Source organism: Theropithecus gelada, unplaced genomic scaffold (genome assembly GCF_003255815.1).
Source record: "Theropithecus gelada isolate Dixy unplaced genomic scaffold, Tgel_1.0 HiC_scaffold_16147, whole genome shotgun sequence".
NCBI lineage: Eukaryota > Metazoa > Chordata > Mammalia > Primates > Cercopithecidae > Theropithecus > Theropithecus gelada.
The window spans coordinates 1-14,126 of NW_020257932.1; the positions used below are offsets into that span (position 1 = coordinate 1).

General features: G+C 63.0%; 1 protein-coding gene and 1 long non-coding RNA gene across 2 annotated transcripts; both read right to left on the reverse strand.

The window, feature by feature from the left end:
• Positions 1 to 6,726: 6,726 nt before the first annotated feature.
• LOC112617393 (one cut domain family member 3) lies at positions 6,727 to 8,067 on the reverse strand. Its single transcript, XM_025374163.1, has one exon. The coding sequence runs from the start codon at positions 8,065 to 8,067 to the stop codon at positions 6,727 to 6,729; it is 1,341 nt and encodes a 446-aa protein (XP_025229948.1).
• Positions 8,068 to 12,917: 4,850 nt separating this feature from the next.
• Positions 12,918 to 13,503, reverse strand: LOC112617392. Its single transcript, XR_003117896.1, has 2 exons — positions 13,322 to 13,503; positions 12,918 to 13,150 (listed from the first exon to the last, which is right to left on the reverse strand). It is a non-coding gene; the product is annotated as an uncharacterized LOC112617392 (long non-coding RNA).
• Positions 13,504 to 14,126: the final 623 nt, after the last annotated feature.

The following is a 14,126-nucleotide window of genomic DNA, read 5'->3' on the forward strand; positions in this document are numbered from 1 at the left end:
GGCCCAGCCCCTCCCCTCCCCCACCAGTGCTTCCCTCCCTATTGATCCGGGCCCATATTTAATTAAGAACTTGATTCCAACCAGCACCAGCTCCCCAGGTTAAGTCGGGCTGCCTGCCAGAGACTTACAAAGGCTCAGCCTCCCTCCTAACAGCCGCTCAGGACTTTCCCACCTCCTAGCCTTTGTCCCTGCTGGTCCCACCAGCCAGAAGTCCCCTCCCACATCCACGTGGGAGGCCACAGTCGGATACTGTAGGACACCACAGGAAACCACATTTTTATCTTAGGGCTCTGGGGAGCCACGGGGCAGGGTGCCAACCAGCGGAAAACGAGCTCCGAAGTGGCCATGCAAAGCTCCCTTAGGATGTGGCGGAGATGGCAGCAAGAAGGAGGAGTGGGCTGGGCGCGGTGGTTCACGCCTGTCATCCCAGCACTTGGGATGGCCGAGGTGGGTGGATCATCTGAGGTCAGGAGTTCAAGACCAGCCTGGCCAACATGGTGAAACCCCGTCTGTGCTAAAAACACAAAAATTAGCTGGGCGTGGTGGCTTATGCCTGTAATCTCAGCTACTTGGTAGGCTGAGGCAAGAGAATCGCTTGAACCTGAGAGGCAGAGGTTGCACCACTGTATTCCAGCCTGGATGACAAGAGCAAAACTCCATCTCAAAAAAAAAAAAAAAAAAAAAAAAAGGAGGAGTGGAGCTGGGAGGCCATGATGATGGAGGAGGAGGAGGAGGAAGAGACCACCCTAGTGGTTTAGACTAGAGTGGTAATGGTTGCTGGAGAAGCAGCATGGAATGGCAGGGAGATTCAGGGAGAAGAATGAATGGTTCATAATTAGTTCTAGGACTTCAGGCTAAGAGGACTTCACAGCCAAATGCCAGCCCCAGCCCCTCACCACTCAAGAGACTCCCCCAGACTCCTCTGTGATGTGGGGGTGAGCGTCCCTGTCTCCCAGGCTATAGAACGGAATTACTGGGACTGAGGCTGGCGTTGGGAGGGGGAGGTCTTCCGGGACAAGCAGATGTGGGGATGGTCCTGGGGTCTCTGAGCTGGACTTGATGAAGCTGGGACCTTGCCCTCCCATCCTCTCTGGGAGTCTCCGGTGGTCTCCCAGCGGAGAAGACTCACATGCCCACAACACCATCACACTTGGAGGAGCTGGGGGGCGGGGGGAAGCCCAGCGCAGGCCTCACCGCCCCTAAAGGATGTGGCTCCTGTGCGGTGGGAAGGCGGAGCTGGTCGGTCACCTGGCTCCACCTGAGGATCGGCCAGCAGCTGAGAAGTGGGAAGTGCCACCACCCTCTGGTCCCTTCTCTGTGGTCCTTGACCTCAATACACCTCCAAGCCTTCGTCCCCAAGCGCCACCTTCCTGGAATGCTCCCCAGTATGTGCTGGAGATCAGGGAGCCTGGGCATCCCCAGCCTAGTGTTAGGCCCACCAGACTCAGCGGGGTCGGGGGCGCTGAAACCCCCATGCCCTGGTCCTGTATGGCTCGTCCTGGTGGAAGCTGGCTCCAGATCAGAAGCAGTGTGGGGCTCTGGCAAGCACCTTTCTCTTCGGCCTCAGCTTGCTGGTCTGTAGGGTGGGTATGGGAAGCGCATCCGGTTTAAAAGGTCATTCCGGGCAGGTAAGCTGAGGAGGAGGCGGAGGGCTGTGGGCACCCAGTGGGACCCCTCCCCATCTCCCTCCCCGCTCTGCGTGGGAGGCAGGAGCCTGATCCCTGATCCTGGCCCAGGTTCCTAGCTAGGGCTGCTCCTCCCCAGGTCCTGAGGTTTTAAGGGAGAGTGCTGGGTTGGGGTGCCAGAATCACCTGGGCCTCACGCACAGCCCCACATGGGTCTGGTTCTCATGGCCCTGGGCACAGTATGGGTCTATCCCTACTTCGTCCATCCCTGTGGAAACCTACGGTGTCCCCTTCAGACCCCTGAGCCCCTCTGGCACCTCATACCCCCTCTCCAAGGCGTCATTTCATTCTGCCCATTTCTCAGATAAGAAAACTGAGGCTCAAGCCCTTTTGCCAGGGATCAGCCAGGGACAGAGCCCAGGGGAGGCCCGGGTCTCCAAGCTCCCAACCTTGGTTATCTCTACTGTCTAATGGGGCAGGGCATCTTTTTCTGGGGGTGTTGGTAAGAGGCGTGGACCCCTTGCAGTGGAAAGTGGGGTTTTTGCAAAAGGCACAGGGGTCTTTACCTCCCTCCCCTCTTCCCCTTCCTTCCCTCCCTTCCCTCTCCTCCTCCTCCTCCTCTCCCCTCTCATCCCTCCCCTTCATCTAGAGTTTGGGTGGGGGTGTCCAGAGTGCTTGTGGAGGGGTGGACACCTGTCCCTTTGAAGGGGATTCCTGGATTGCCTCTCCCATTTCAACCACAGCCCTTGACAGGGGCAGCGGGTAGCAGGGAGAAGTGGGGGAGGGAGGGCCTGCATGAGCCCTGGTGGGGAAGAGGTTCTGCCTCTTTTTCCTTTCCATGTCCATCCCCTTAGGTGCCCAGTCCCTGGCATCCCCCCTGCTCACCCACCACCAAGCAGAGGTGCCCAGTTCCTGCACCAGGTGTCCTCAGCATACAACTCCATACACAGCTCTGGTTTTTGTCCCGAGGACAGTTTGTCCTGCTTAAGGGCAAAGCATCCCATCCACCTGCGGGGAGGGGTGGGGGTCCTCCCTGCCTCAGTTTCCTCCACGCTGGGCTCCACCATCCCTCAGGGATTCTGGGCTCCTGCCTCCCCATGGTGCCCAAGGAGGAGATGAGGCCCCTCTTTCAACCACCTCCATCAAACTTTGTATTATCTATATACATATTTTTTTTCTGATCAGTTACAAAAAATACTTTTCCTCTGGAGTTGCAATTTAAACAATATTTGAAGACGGCCGAAGCTATCGACCCAGCGACGGTGATGAATTAGAGACGGTAATTCGAATTCATCGACCGCCCCCACCCCCGCCGAGGAGCCCGCCCGCCCCTCCCCCAGCCCCTCTCCCATAATTACTGTTGGAGACGGCGCCAGGGGAGGGCTTCGACCAGGAGGCAGCTCCGAAGTGAGGGACTTAGAGGACCTTGAGGTGGGGGTGGGGTGAGGCTCCCACCCCCATGGGAATGGACTTGGGGGCTGCAGGACTCCTAGACGACAGGGGTCCAGAATCTGACAGTGTCAGACCCAGAATTCGGCCCATCACACGCACATTTTACAGATGGGTAAACTGAGGCACGCAGAACAGGCAGTGGGGCCGGGACTCCGAGGTCTGCGGTGGGATTTCTTGCGTGCTTTAGTGAAACAAACAAATCATCCATTCCCCTCTCCCCAGTCCTACCCCACGGGGAAGGAGGAGGGGCTGTGGGAGCTCGGAGCACAGAGGCAGCCTCCAGCACCCAGAGTTTCTCTCCCCTCTCTGTCTCTCTCTCTTTTTTTTTTTTTTTGGTCTCTCTGCCTCTCTTTTCGTCTCTCCTTCACCTCTGTTCCTTTCTGAGCTTCTTTTTCTCTCCTCCCCGTCTGTGTCTCCCGCTCCCGGTCTCTCCCTCCCCACTCTCTGGTTTTGTCTCTCGACTCCTCCCTGTCTCTCCATCTCCCCTTCTCTCCCTCCCTCTCCGTCTGCACCTGCGGGTCTTTCTCCCTCACTGTCCCCGTCTCTCTCCTGGCCCCGGCGCCCGGCGGAACACTCGGTACCTGCGGAAACGCGTGGCCTGCCCGAGCTGGGTAAGCGCGATGGGAGACCCGGGGAGCAAAGTTCTTGGAGGAGGCCTGGGGAGGCCCGGGGAGGCCCGCGGTGTTCGCGGAGCGGGGGATGGGGATGCGAGAGGAGAAAGGGCGGCGAGTTCTCTGCTGCGGGGTTGAAATGATGCAGAGGGGCAGAGTTCCCTTTCGAGCACCAGCGTTGGGGCGTCGCCGTGTTAGGTGGAGATGGGGACGCACCCGGCCATCTACCCCTAACTGCCGCGATTTGCCGCCACTTACCCGCTTTTCATTTGCGCAGCGACCGGAACTAAAGGCCTCCGCCTGAGCCTAATGACCCCGCGGCCCTCGCCCCCGCCACCTCTTACGTCCCAGGCGGAGTCCGGTGGTGTAGATGCGGCCCGCAGCGCACCTGAGACGCGACAGGTGCGCAGGGTTGACGGCGTGAACTCCGCGACCGCAGGTCTTTGCGGGGCCGCGCGGACGGCGTGGGCAGCGGACCCGGCAGAGGGGAGGCGGGCAGGGTGGTCCGGGTTTATCATCCTCAACACCCCAGCGCCCTGCGGGAGGCTCCGAGATGCCAGGCGCTGCGCTCACCCCTCCGGTTCCCCCACGCACCCCTGAGGCGGCGACTGTTCTAACTCTCCCTCCGTCGACGGGAAACCCAGACTCCCACAGCTGAGACTGTTTGTCATTGTCACAAGTCAGGAAGGCGAGGCACAAACGCAGCCTGTTTCCCCATCTGCAACTCTGCCCGTGGCAGGAAGAGGACGGCGGAGGCCTGGATGGCGCTGCGGCCGGCAGAAGCGAACACAGACCTGGGTGCAGGGTCGGGTGCAGGCGAAACAGGCGATGTCCATCAGGGCGAGTGCTCGGTGCTGCTGACCCGGCTGCGGGGAGCCCACCCCCCATGGGACTTCTTGCCCGCGGTTTGCCCCTCTGTGACGCTCTGGCTGATGTTTTCTGTGGCCCCCAAATCTGCAATTGCAGTACCGCTACTGGGTCATGTTAGTTACATAACGTGGTAGTGGGAAAAATGGAGAGTGGTGTGGGCTCCTGTTCCACCCACAGTGGACACAACGTCCCCCAAATACGTGCTGGAGAGGAGGCAGCAGGCGGTGGGTATCGAGATACAGAAGCCGTCCCTGCCTTACTGGTGTGATGGCAACCACTTGGTGTTTAAACGTCAGAGCTAGGCCCGGTGGGGTGGCTCAAGGCCTGTGTAATCCCAGCACTTTGGGAGGCAGAGGCGGGCAGATCACCTGAGGTCAGGAGTTCGAGACCAGCCTGGCCAACATGGTGAAACCCTGTCTCTAATAAAATTACAAAATAATAATAATGATAATAAATAAATAGCCAGGCGTGGTGGTGGGCATCTGTAATCCCAGCTATTCAGGAGGCTGAGGTGGGAGAATTGCTCGAACCTGGGAGGCAAAGGTTGCAGTGAGCTGAGATCGCACCACTACACTACAGCCTGGGCGACAAGAGTGAAACTGCATCTCAATAAATGAATAAATAAATGGTCAGAGCTGTCAGAGGTGTGCCCTCTGCCACCTGAAGCCTCGCACTGCACGTTGAGGGCCGTGACTGTGTGCGGATGTGACTGCCTGTCGGTGGTGAGCACACAGGTGCCACTGTATGTGTCATGGGGAGGGGAGCGGGACAGACTGAAACCGTCCAGGTTCACGCGACCTCCCTGGGCATAAGGTTACCCTGCCACATGCGAAAGACTATTTATTTTCCTGTGCCCCAAAGCAGAAAAATCTAAGAATCCCATAAGAGGTTCCAGCTAGCCACCTTGCTTGCTCTGCAGAAGGGCAAAACTGAGGCTGGCCTGTTGGTCCAGGTTCCCAGGGGGTTATCTGGTCCTCCTGGGGTGGAGGGAGGGAATGGCTTGCTAGGGAGGAACAGGACAGGACCCCCGCTGTACTCTTGCCTGCCAGCCCCCCTGCCTGGACGGGCTGCCTGGGGGCACAGAGGCAAACTCCCTCTGCCTCTTTGCTAGTGGGGCGCCTCCCAGAACCCCCGCCTTTCTCGCCCTTGTGCTCAGAGAAGCGATCGATCAGGCGCCAGCCGCCGCGGCTATTGTCCCTGTGGCCCGGGTGGGCAGCCCCCTCCCCAGCACCACCAGGGGAAGAAACCCCTACCTAGGCCAGGGGCTCTCCTGCACCCCTACACCCCCATCTAGGAAATGGGGGCCCGGCCGGGCTGCCTGTCAGAGGGCAGGTGTGGACTTAGCTGCTGTCAGCTGGGAGGGAGGAGGGAGGAGGGTCCCCAGGGGGCCGGTGGCTGAGTATGAGACAGAGACAGAGGCGGAGAGACAGGGAGAAGAGAGAATGAGCAGGAACAAGAGCAAAACGGAGAGCAAGAGAAAAACAGAGATACCAGTGTGTTCCGACCGAGAGAGGAGAGAAGTGGACATGAGAGACACAAAACCCCAAAGCCAGGCGGGCAGGGGTGCGCGCACCCGAGCCACCACCAAACTGCGCGGGGCGGGCGCCGGCTGGGGGTGTGAAGGCCTCCAGGCGGCGAGGGCCGAGGGTCCCCCGGGCCGCCCCTCCCCCACCATTCTCGGGTGACCTTTGCCAGCGGCCGGAGGGGAGAGGGAGAGGGTATCGATCGCAGGGCCGAACTACAAAGAAGCGCGCGCTGGGGCAGGAGGGGATGAGCGCGGGCTCGGCCTCTGCTGCTGAGCTGCGGGCGCCCGCTGCACGGTCTCGGAGCTCTGTGGCCCGGGGCTGGGGCCTCAGTACCCCTCTCCACCCATTCTGGAGGAGGGGAGTGGCACCTTAGCGGACGGCAGCTCGTTCGGGGACACAGCTCCCCCCAACAGGCGCGCGCGCACGCACACACACACACACACGCACACACGCGCACACACAATGAGCTTTCCTGAAGGCTGCTTGGGGAGAGGCTCGGAGCCTCCCAGCAGTCTAACAAGGATTAGAGAACCCCTACGCGCTCCCGAAAGGGCAGGAGCAGCGACCCGGGTGTGGGGAGGCGGCACAATCCCTTTCTCCCTTCTGGTAACCGTACAAACGGGTAGCGGCGCGGATCGCAGTCTAGTTTCCTGAGAGGGGGTCCCGGGCTGCCGGGGCGCACGGGTGGGGCTTGGGGAGCTGGACCCGGACATCAGGCCGCCGCCCCGCTAGGTGCTCGGGAGTCCACAGCCGGCTCCCCCAGGGTCCGGTAGTGCGCGCCACGCTCCTACCTGCCAAGCGCAGCGCCGACATGCGCTGGAACTCTGGCTCCTGCAGCCACTTCCACATCCTGCGGAAGGTCTCGCGGCCGGATTTGAGCTTGCTCCACGGCTTGGGGTTGCGCAGCAGGTCAGAGAGCGTGCCCTGCGAGCGACACAGGATCCGCTGCGCGAAGATTGCCTGCGGGATGCTGTAGCGCTTCAGCTCCGCCGTGATGCGCTGCGCCACCTCCTTGGTGTTGATTTCCTCGGCCGCCGCGCCCGCGCTGGGGCCGCCGCCACCCCCGCCGGGGCCGCCGCCTCCCCCGTGCGGCCCGTGCGCCCCGGCCGCCGCCAGCCCGCCCAGCGGCGCCAGCAGCCCCGCGGCGCTCCCGCTGCCCGCTCCGCCGCTGCCTGTGCCACCGCCGCCTCCGGGCAGCCCGCGGGCCAGTGCGTCCTCGGCGCGTCCCAGCAGCGCGGCGTGAGGCTCGAAGGCGGCGGGCGGCAGCAGCTTGTCCCCGGCCAGGTGGCCTGGCGCGCCGTATGCGGCCAGCGGCGGAGGCGGAGGAGGCGGCGGGGGCTGCGGGGCGCCGTGCAGCGCCGGCGGCAGCGCGTTGGGCAGCGGCGACAGCGGCGACCCCATGGTGGGCAGCTCCTTGCCGTAGGGTCCGTAGAGGTGGCCCACGGAGGCGAGCGCCGCCCGTTCGTCGCGCATGAGGGTGAAGCTGCCGCTCACGCTGGCAGCCAGACGCTGCGGCGGGGGTGGCGGGGGCGGCGCGGCCGCCGGGTGCGGGTGCGCGTGGGGATGGCCGCCGTGCGCCCCGGCCACGGCCGCGGCCGCCGCGTGCTGGTGGAACTTGTCGGCTACGGCAGCGAGCGGCGGCAGGTGCTGCAGGGGCGTGAGCGTCGTGTAGGTGCCGCCCAGGCCCGGAGCCTCGCAGGCCATGCCCATTGCCGGGTGCAGCGGGCCCGCCAGTTCCCCGCGGAAGTCCGCGCCGCCGCCCGCGCTGCCCGCGCCGCCCGCGCCCCCGGCACCCCCACCGCCGCCGCCGCCGCCGCCGTCCAGCAGGCTAGCCATGCCGGCCACCAGGCCCGGGCGCCCGGGCGCCACCAGGCCGCGGTGCTGCGCCGCCGCCGAGCGCGCGTGGCCCGGGCTCAGCAGCTCGCCCGCCTGCGCGTGGGCCACGCTGTGCAGGCCCCCCAGGCTCTCCAGGCTCAGCTCCATGCTCGCCTGCCCTCCCGCCGCGCGCGCTCCTCAGCGCCGGCCCCTCTTGCTCAAGGCTGCTGCATGACTCCCGCCCGCTCCCCGGTGGCTGCGCGCGAGGTTGCCCGGCTGCGCGGCGCACGGCCCGGCCCGGCTGCGAGCGCGGCCACCAGGATGTGGCAGGGGAGCCGCTGCCGGCTCCCGGGCCCGGGTCTGACGTCAGCGCCCCCGCCCACCCGCTCCCGCCGCCGCTGCCTCCCGCAGCCTCGCTCTCCGCCCTCTCCGGCCCCCTCGAGCACCAGACAGGCCGAAGTCAGCCAGACTTGGGGCTTCGGCGTCCCTGGCCACTGCGCTCGCCCGCGCCCCCCGGGGCAGGCCGTACCTGGGGGACAGCGGGCGGGGGTCCGAGGACAGACTCTTCCCTGGTGGGACTGTGAACCTCGACCCTGAGTCTCCGATTTCGCGTCTCTGCGCGATTCTTTCCAGAGTCCCAAATGTGTCTTTCCTGGCTGGCGCCCCCAAGTCCATCTCCAGGCCGTTTCTGGGAGTGTGGCTGGGACGGTCGCCTGTGATGCACTTATCCCCCTCTTCCCTACAGACCCCCAGGAGCTAGATCCCCGCTGCAAGCTCAGCTCCCCGCGACTCCCGCTCACACCTACGGAGTCACAGCCCCCTTCCCACGACCTCTTTGTGGTGGAGAAGGGAGGTCCTCAGGCTAGATCAGGGCCTCCGTGCGCCCCAGGGGTCAGCACCTGCCCATGTGTGGGCACCTGGGCCTCCGTTTCCCCAACTGTACAATGGGCTACCCAGCTTCAGGGTTGCCAAAGGCCCCTTCTAATTGCAGGGCCTTTTTACAGTGCGGCCGCTGGAGCTCCTGTCACCCTCCAGCCCACGGAGGCTGATTCTGGATCCCCTGTCTTCTGAGACGTCCCTGGTGCAAACTCCTCTCTGTCCCTGGGGCTTCTCCTCAGTGTGGGGGGAGGCAGGGGTCTCCTTTTTCTCACCACCTGGAGATGGCCAGATGAGGCCCAGGGGCCCCTGGGAACTGGGATAGATGGCGGGAGGGCTCCTATAATCAGAGAGACCCCCAGGGGACTAGATCTCTCCAGTGGGGTAAGGTCAGGGCTGGGGGTCTGGAGGGGCCAGACCAGAACCTAGAGGATGCCCTGTCTTGTGGGTGCAGAGTCCAAAAACCAGCCTCAACCCCTTCCTGCTTCCCCAGTGCCTCTGCCCCGCCCACTCCCCCCAACCCTTGTGCACTTGCTAGAGGATGAAAGGGATGGGTCAGGCATTCGGTTTGCAGGAGCCCCTAGTTACCCCCTTGTCAGTGGGTTGCATCAGGGCTCAAAGCTGAAGGAAGAGGGGAGGACAAAGTCAGGCCGTCACTTCCCCTTTGGTACAAACCTTTTGAGCAAGCCGCAACCCCAGCTTTGCACCTGCATCCAGATTCCCTGGCCCCTGTAGACGTGGCTACACATTGGAGATGCGATTTTCTGAAGCAAGACTAGGTTTGGCTCTGGAACAGGGTCCTTTCGGTGCCTCAGTTTCCCCTTCTCTGGTGTGGGAGGGGCTGCCCTCCAGCCTGCCCAGCTGGGGCTGGAGGTGGCTCTATGCTGACCACAACAGCCAGAGAGAGAGGGGGCCTGAATGATCTGGGCCCCCAGCCTGGAGTGGCCTGATCCAAGTCCTGGGGAGGGATGGGTTGAAGAGGACCCCTGTTAGTACTCGCTGCTTAGGGCTCAGCATTTAGTAAGTGCCTGCTGTTTACCCAGCATACTCTCCTCACTCAGCCCCAGAAAGGAGGAAGTCAAATCATAATTTTTCTGGGTGTCCCTGGCCCAAGGTGGGGAGTAGTGGCCCTAGAGCTCCCCGCTTCATTCCTACATCAGCCCAAGTGCTAACTCCCGCCTCCTGAAGTGTCGGTCCCTAAACTTTCCAGTTCCAGGGTTCAGGTATAATTTCTGGAGTTTACGTAATTACACCCATCTTCCAGGTGGGAAGGGAGGGGCAGGTCCGAACAGTGGCGTACCCCACTCCCTGTGCAGATGCTGAATCTGGGGGGAGGAAAGTGGCCGCACAGAGCCCCAGCCTGAGCTCCTCAATCTCACCCTCCAACAATCACAGATAATTAAAAATAATCGTGAGATCTAAAAATCAATCAGCCGCCATAAAATGCTAGCATCCCAGGCTCAAGGAAGGGCAGACCAGGTGGGGGCTGGGGGTCTCTATGGGTGGGAGGATACCAAGGTGGAAGGAAGTTCCCCCAAATGCCAAAGTGGGGGAGCTCCTAGGGAGCTGGGATTATGCCGGCTTCCTTTTTAATATATTTTCTACAGCTTGATTATCGTGTTCATTTTAATAGCAGGCGTGTGTGGCTTTTCTAGCAGGGAAAGCATCCATTTTGAAAGAGAAGAGGAGGGTCAGGGACTCTGAGAGGAAGGGGGCCTCTTGCCTCTGCTGCCTCAGGACACCCTAAGGTGGCCACAGACCCGTTTCAAAGCTCCCTAGACTTGGAAGGGGGATCCCAGCCTGGTGGACCTAACCCTGTCCAGATCTACGAAGCCCCTCACCCCTCTCTTAGGCTGATGGAGACTTGGACTCCCCCAGGGATGGGGATCTCACTCCTTGCAGGGGCTGTGGTCCCGCTGGGAGATTGAACAGAAATTTGCTGGCCCCAAGAGAGGGAGTGTGGCCCCCTGGAGCCCCCAGCCTGTTTCTTCCCATCAGCAGCGGCCTTTTAGTAATTAGTAAAATAGAATTGAGCCAGACTCGGGGCAGGCCGGCTGCCCAGGCCCAGATCGATCCTGGGTCATTAGGCAAATTGTGGGCAGGGGGAGGGGTGGGCTGGATGGGACAAGATGTCCCTCTTCCCTGTCCCACAGCGACCTCAGCCACCTCGAGGAAGCTCTCTGGCCTCAGTATCCCCTCCAGGAAAATTAAAGTTTGACTCCCAGAGCCTGAGTCTGTGCCTGGGAGTAGGGGAGGGGGACCTCAGCAGGTGCTGGGCTGCCCCAGACCAACGCCCACCCTCTCTGTGCCTGGCCTGCCTCTGGGAGGAGTCAAAAAGGGCAGCCTCTGGTCCCGCCAGAGTCAGGGCTTGAAGAGTCCCGCTGGTGGAGGGGAGGATTGGGGGGCTCCACCCACGCCCCAGGGGTGCGCACTCTCCATGGCTTCAACCTCCCTAAACCGACCCCCTACGCTTGAACCCCCTCTTTAATCCTCCACCCCTCCCCCACTTTTGGACACACCGCCTTCCCGCTTGTGATTGACTCTTCCATTGCAGCTAAAAATATCAAAGGCAGAGTTAGATACTTCAAGTTTTCCTTTCCTGGGGCTCCTGGGGCTCCCCCAGAACCCTGCACGGTGCGCCCCCAACTGACTTTCTGATTCGATTTGTCTCCCACCGAAATGAAAGCGTCAGGGCTCTGCGCACCCCTCCCTGCTTTTATTAAAGCGAGGTTTTACTAAATGATGGCAATGAATGCCCGCCCCACCCAGGCCCAGCCCCAGCCCTAGATCCGCCCTTCTCCCACTCCCGGCTCCCGAAACCTGCGGGCGCCCCAAATCCCGGCCTCCGGCGCCTAGTGTGTGGCAGAGTTCTCCCGCTGGACTCCAGCCGCCTTCGTTCGGGCGGGGTCCGGGGATTTTATTTAGATTTGGGGGGAGACTCTGGGCTTTTTCGGCCTGGCTGGGGTCCCGGCAGGGCTGAGCGCGCAGCTCCCGAAGGTTCCACGTTGGCCGTGGGGACGTCCTGAGCTCCCCACCCTGGGCGTGACTTTGGGGTTTCGCCCCTGGCGGGCCCGACGTCCCGGATTTCCTGCCCCCAGTTGCGGGGCGCCCGGGCAGCTCTGGCCCGCGGGTGGACGCTCCCGCGGGCTCTTCGGCGACAGCTGTGCCCGATCGATCCCCGCGCCCGCCCGGGCTCCGTTGCCCCCGCCGCGGCAAGAGGCTCCATCGAATCCTCATCGCTCTCGGGCCGCGCCGCCCGCCTCGCGCTCGGCAAACACTGCGCTTGTTTGCGCCGGGGCACCGGGGCTGGGCGGCCGCGTTTGGCCGGGGAGCGGAGGGGGTGGTCTCTGGGGCCTCGCGTCCTCGTCCTCTCCCTCAGCAGCTTGGCCTCCGTCGTCCCGGAGTTCTGGGACACAATTGGAGGAGGGAATTCCATGCCCCCTTCTTGGGGCTCTGGCGGGCAGGCGCGGGAGACGCCGGGCGCAGGACTTCGGCCGCATCGCCCGGGCCGCGCCTCAGTTTCCCCATCTAGAAAGTAACACCCTGGGGCGGGGGCATCCGAGGGCGCCCGAGGGGAGGGGAAGGGTCCGGGCTTAGGCGGGAGATCTGGCTGCTCTCCTCTCGCGGCCTCCGCCTGCTTTGCTTCCTCTGCGCCCGGCCGGACCGGTGCAGGTCACAGAGCCGGGCTGGGGGCTGAGGTGCAGCGGGAGGGGTCTGGGGACAGGAACGCGGCCCCCCTCACAGGCCTGGACCCCTCCTCTCTGGGCTCCGTTGGAATCGTCTCCCCGCAGCGTGCGCTCAGGAGAAAACCAGTTCGTTTGCTGCAGTTTGGGAAAATGGGGCTTGGCGGCGAGGGGCGCGGGCTGCAGCCCCCGGGAGGGTGCGCGGGAGGGGAACGGCCTGGATCAGGGGTTGGGGGCCTGGAGAACGCCCCCCTCCCGGGCTAGGCTGACCGCCTGGGGCCTGGGCGCTGCAGGCTCGGACTTCCCCGACGCAACGAAACCCGCGTTGGGCGCCGCTCTCCGAAGGGGCCCAATCTTCGGCCCCGCGGCGGGGTTCGCGGCCCCCGCAACTGAGCGGGATCCCGGAGCTGAGTTAAACCACCTGAGCGCCCTCCCTACCCTGCCGGAAGACATTGACCATTAAACATGTAAATATCTAGATTTAATTCTCTTCATACTCCTCCGGGATGGAGGCAACCCGCGGATCCTGGAGCGGGGCTCGGCGGCCCGCGGTGGGCTGGTTTGCGGAGGCCCCGGGCTAGGGGACCCGAGCAAGTCTGCAGCGGGGCTGCCCTCGGAGCGTCTCCAGGGCCGCCGGCTCTGCGGGACCCGAGCTCGCCGGCTTGGACACCTGGGAGTGTCCACTCTGCACCCTGAAAGCCGAGACGAGACGACAGGCGGGTGGGGGGAGGACAGGCCTGGGGGCTCCCACTTTGCAGACGCAGAGACAGAGGCCCTGGTCGGGAGTGAGGACCCCGCCCTGGGATGGTCCGAGGGGCGTCCCCAGGTGGGTTGGGCTGGGCGCATCTGGCTCTGAGCCTCACCTGGGCCTGGCCTGTTCCGGGTAGGGATGGCGCCTCCATTAAGGCGCCGTTTATCAGGACACGCCCGGGCCCTTTCTGCTGGGTCAGGAAGTGGGGAGGGCAGGGCATCCCCTCCTGGCAAGACCGACCAACGCCCACGTCCTTGCCTCTGTCTTTGGGTCTGTCTCGCCTCCTGGACCTCTGAGTGGGGAGGGGGTGTTGGACTGGGCAAGGGGGAAAGGGGAAGGAATTGGCAACTCCCTAGGCAGAATCTGCAGACGGGGGATGCGGGAGGGAAACCAGGTCATTCCCTGGATTTCACTTCTCAGGTGACTCCTGCTCCCCTGCCCCCACCACCCTAAAGCTGCTGCCTCAGCCCCTGTCCCTTCCTCTGGGGCTCCCATAGTTAGGGAGGGGAAAAGTCATCCCCATCCCACTGAGATCAGGACTGGGGAGGCGGCAGTCCTCCCTTCCTGGAGGAGGAGCCCTGAGGTTGGGTTTTGAAGGATGTGTAGGAGTCCAAGTCAGGTAGGCCAATGGAAGGATGAAAAGACTCCGAGTAATCTGAGGAAGAGGCCCTGGGGCTGGGAAGGCGTCTGGCATTAGCCCAGTTTCCGGGCCCTCACAGGACTTCCTTAGGGAATGTTTGTTGAATGAGTCAATGAGATAAAACTGAATCAAGCTGGAGTGTGTGTGTGTGTGGGGGGTATGTGTTCAATGCCAGGCTCAGGGGGGGCTTGGGCCTTCTCTCCCTGGCTGTGAGGCCAAGCAGGGAGGGTCCCAGGTGGCCCTTAGAATAATCCCCCTGCCCCGCAGGTTAGTAGGC

Coding starts and splice junctions, on each gene's coding strand:
- LOC112617393 (XM_025374163.1), bottom strand. CDS start 8,067: ATGGAGCTGAGCCTGGAGAGCCTGGGGGGCCTGCACAGCGTGGCCCAC.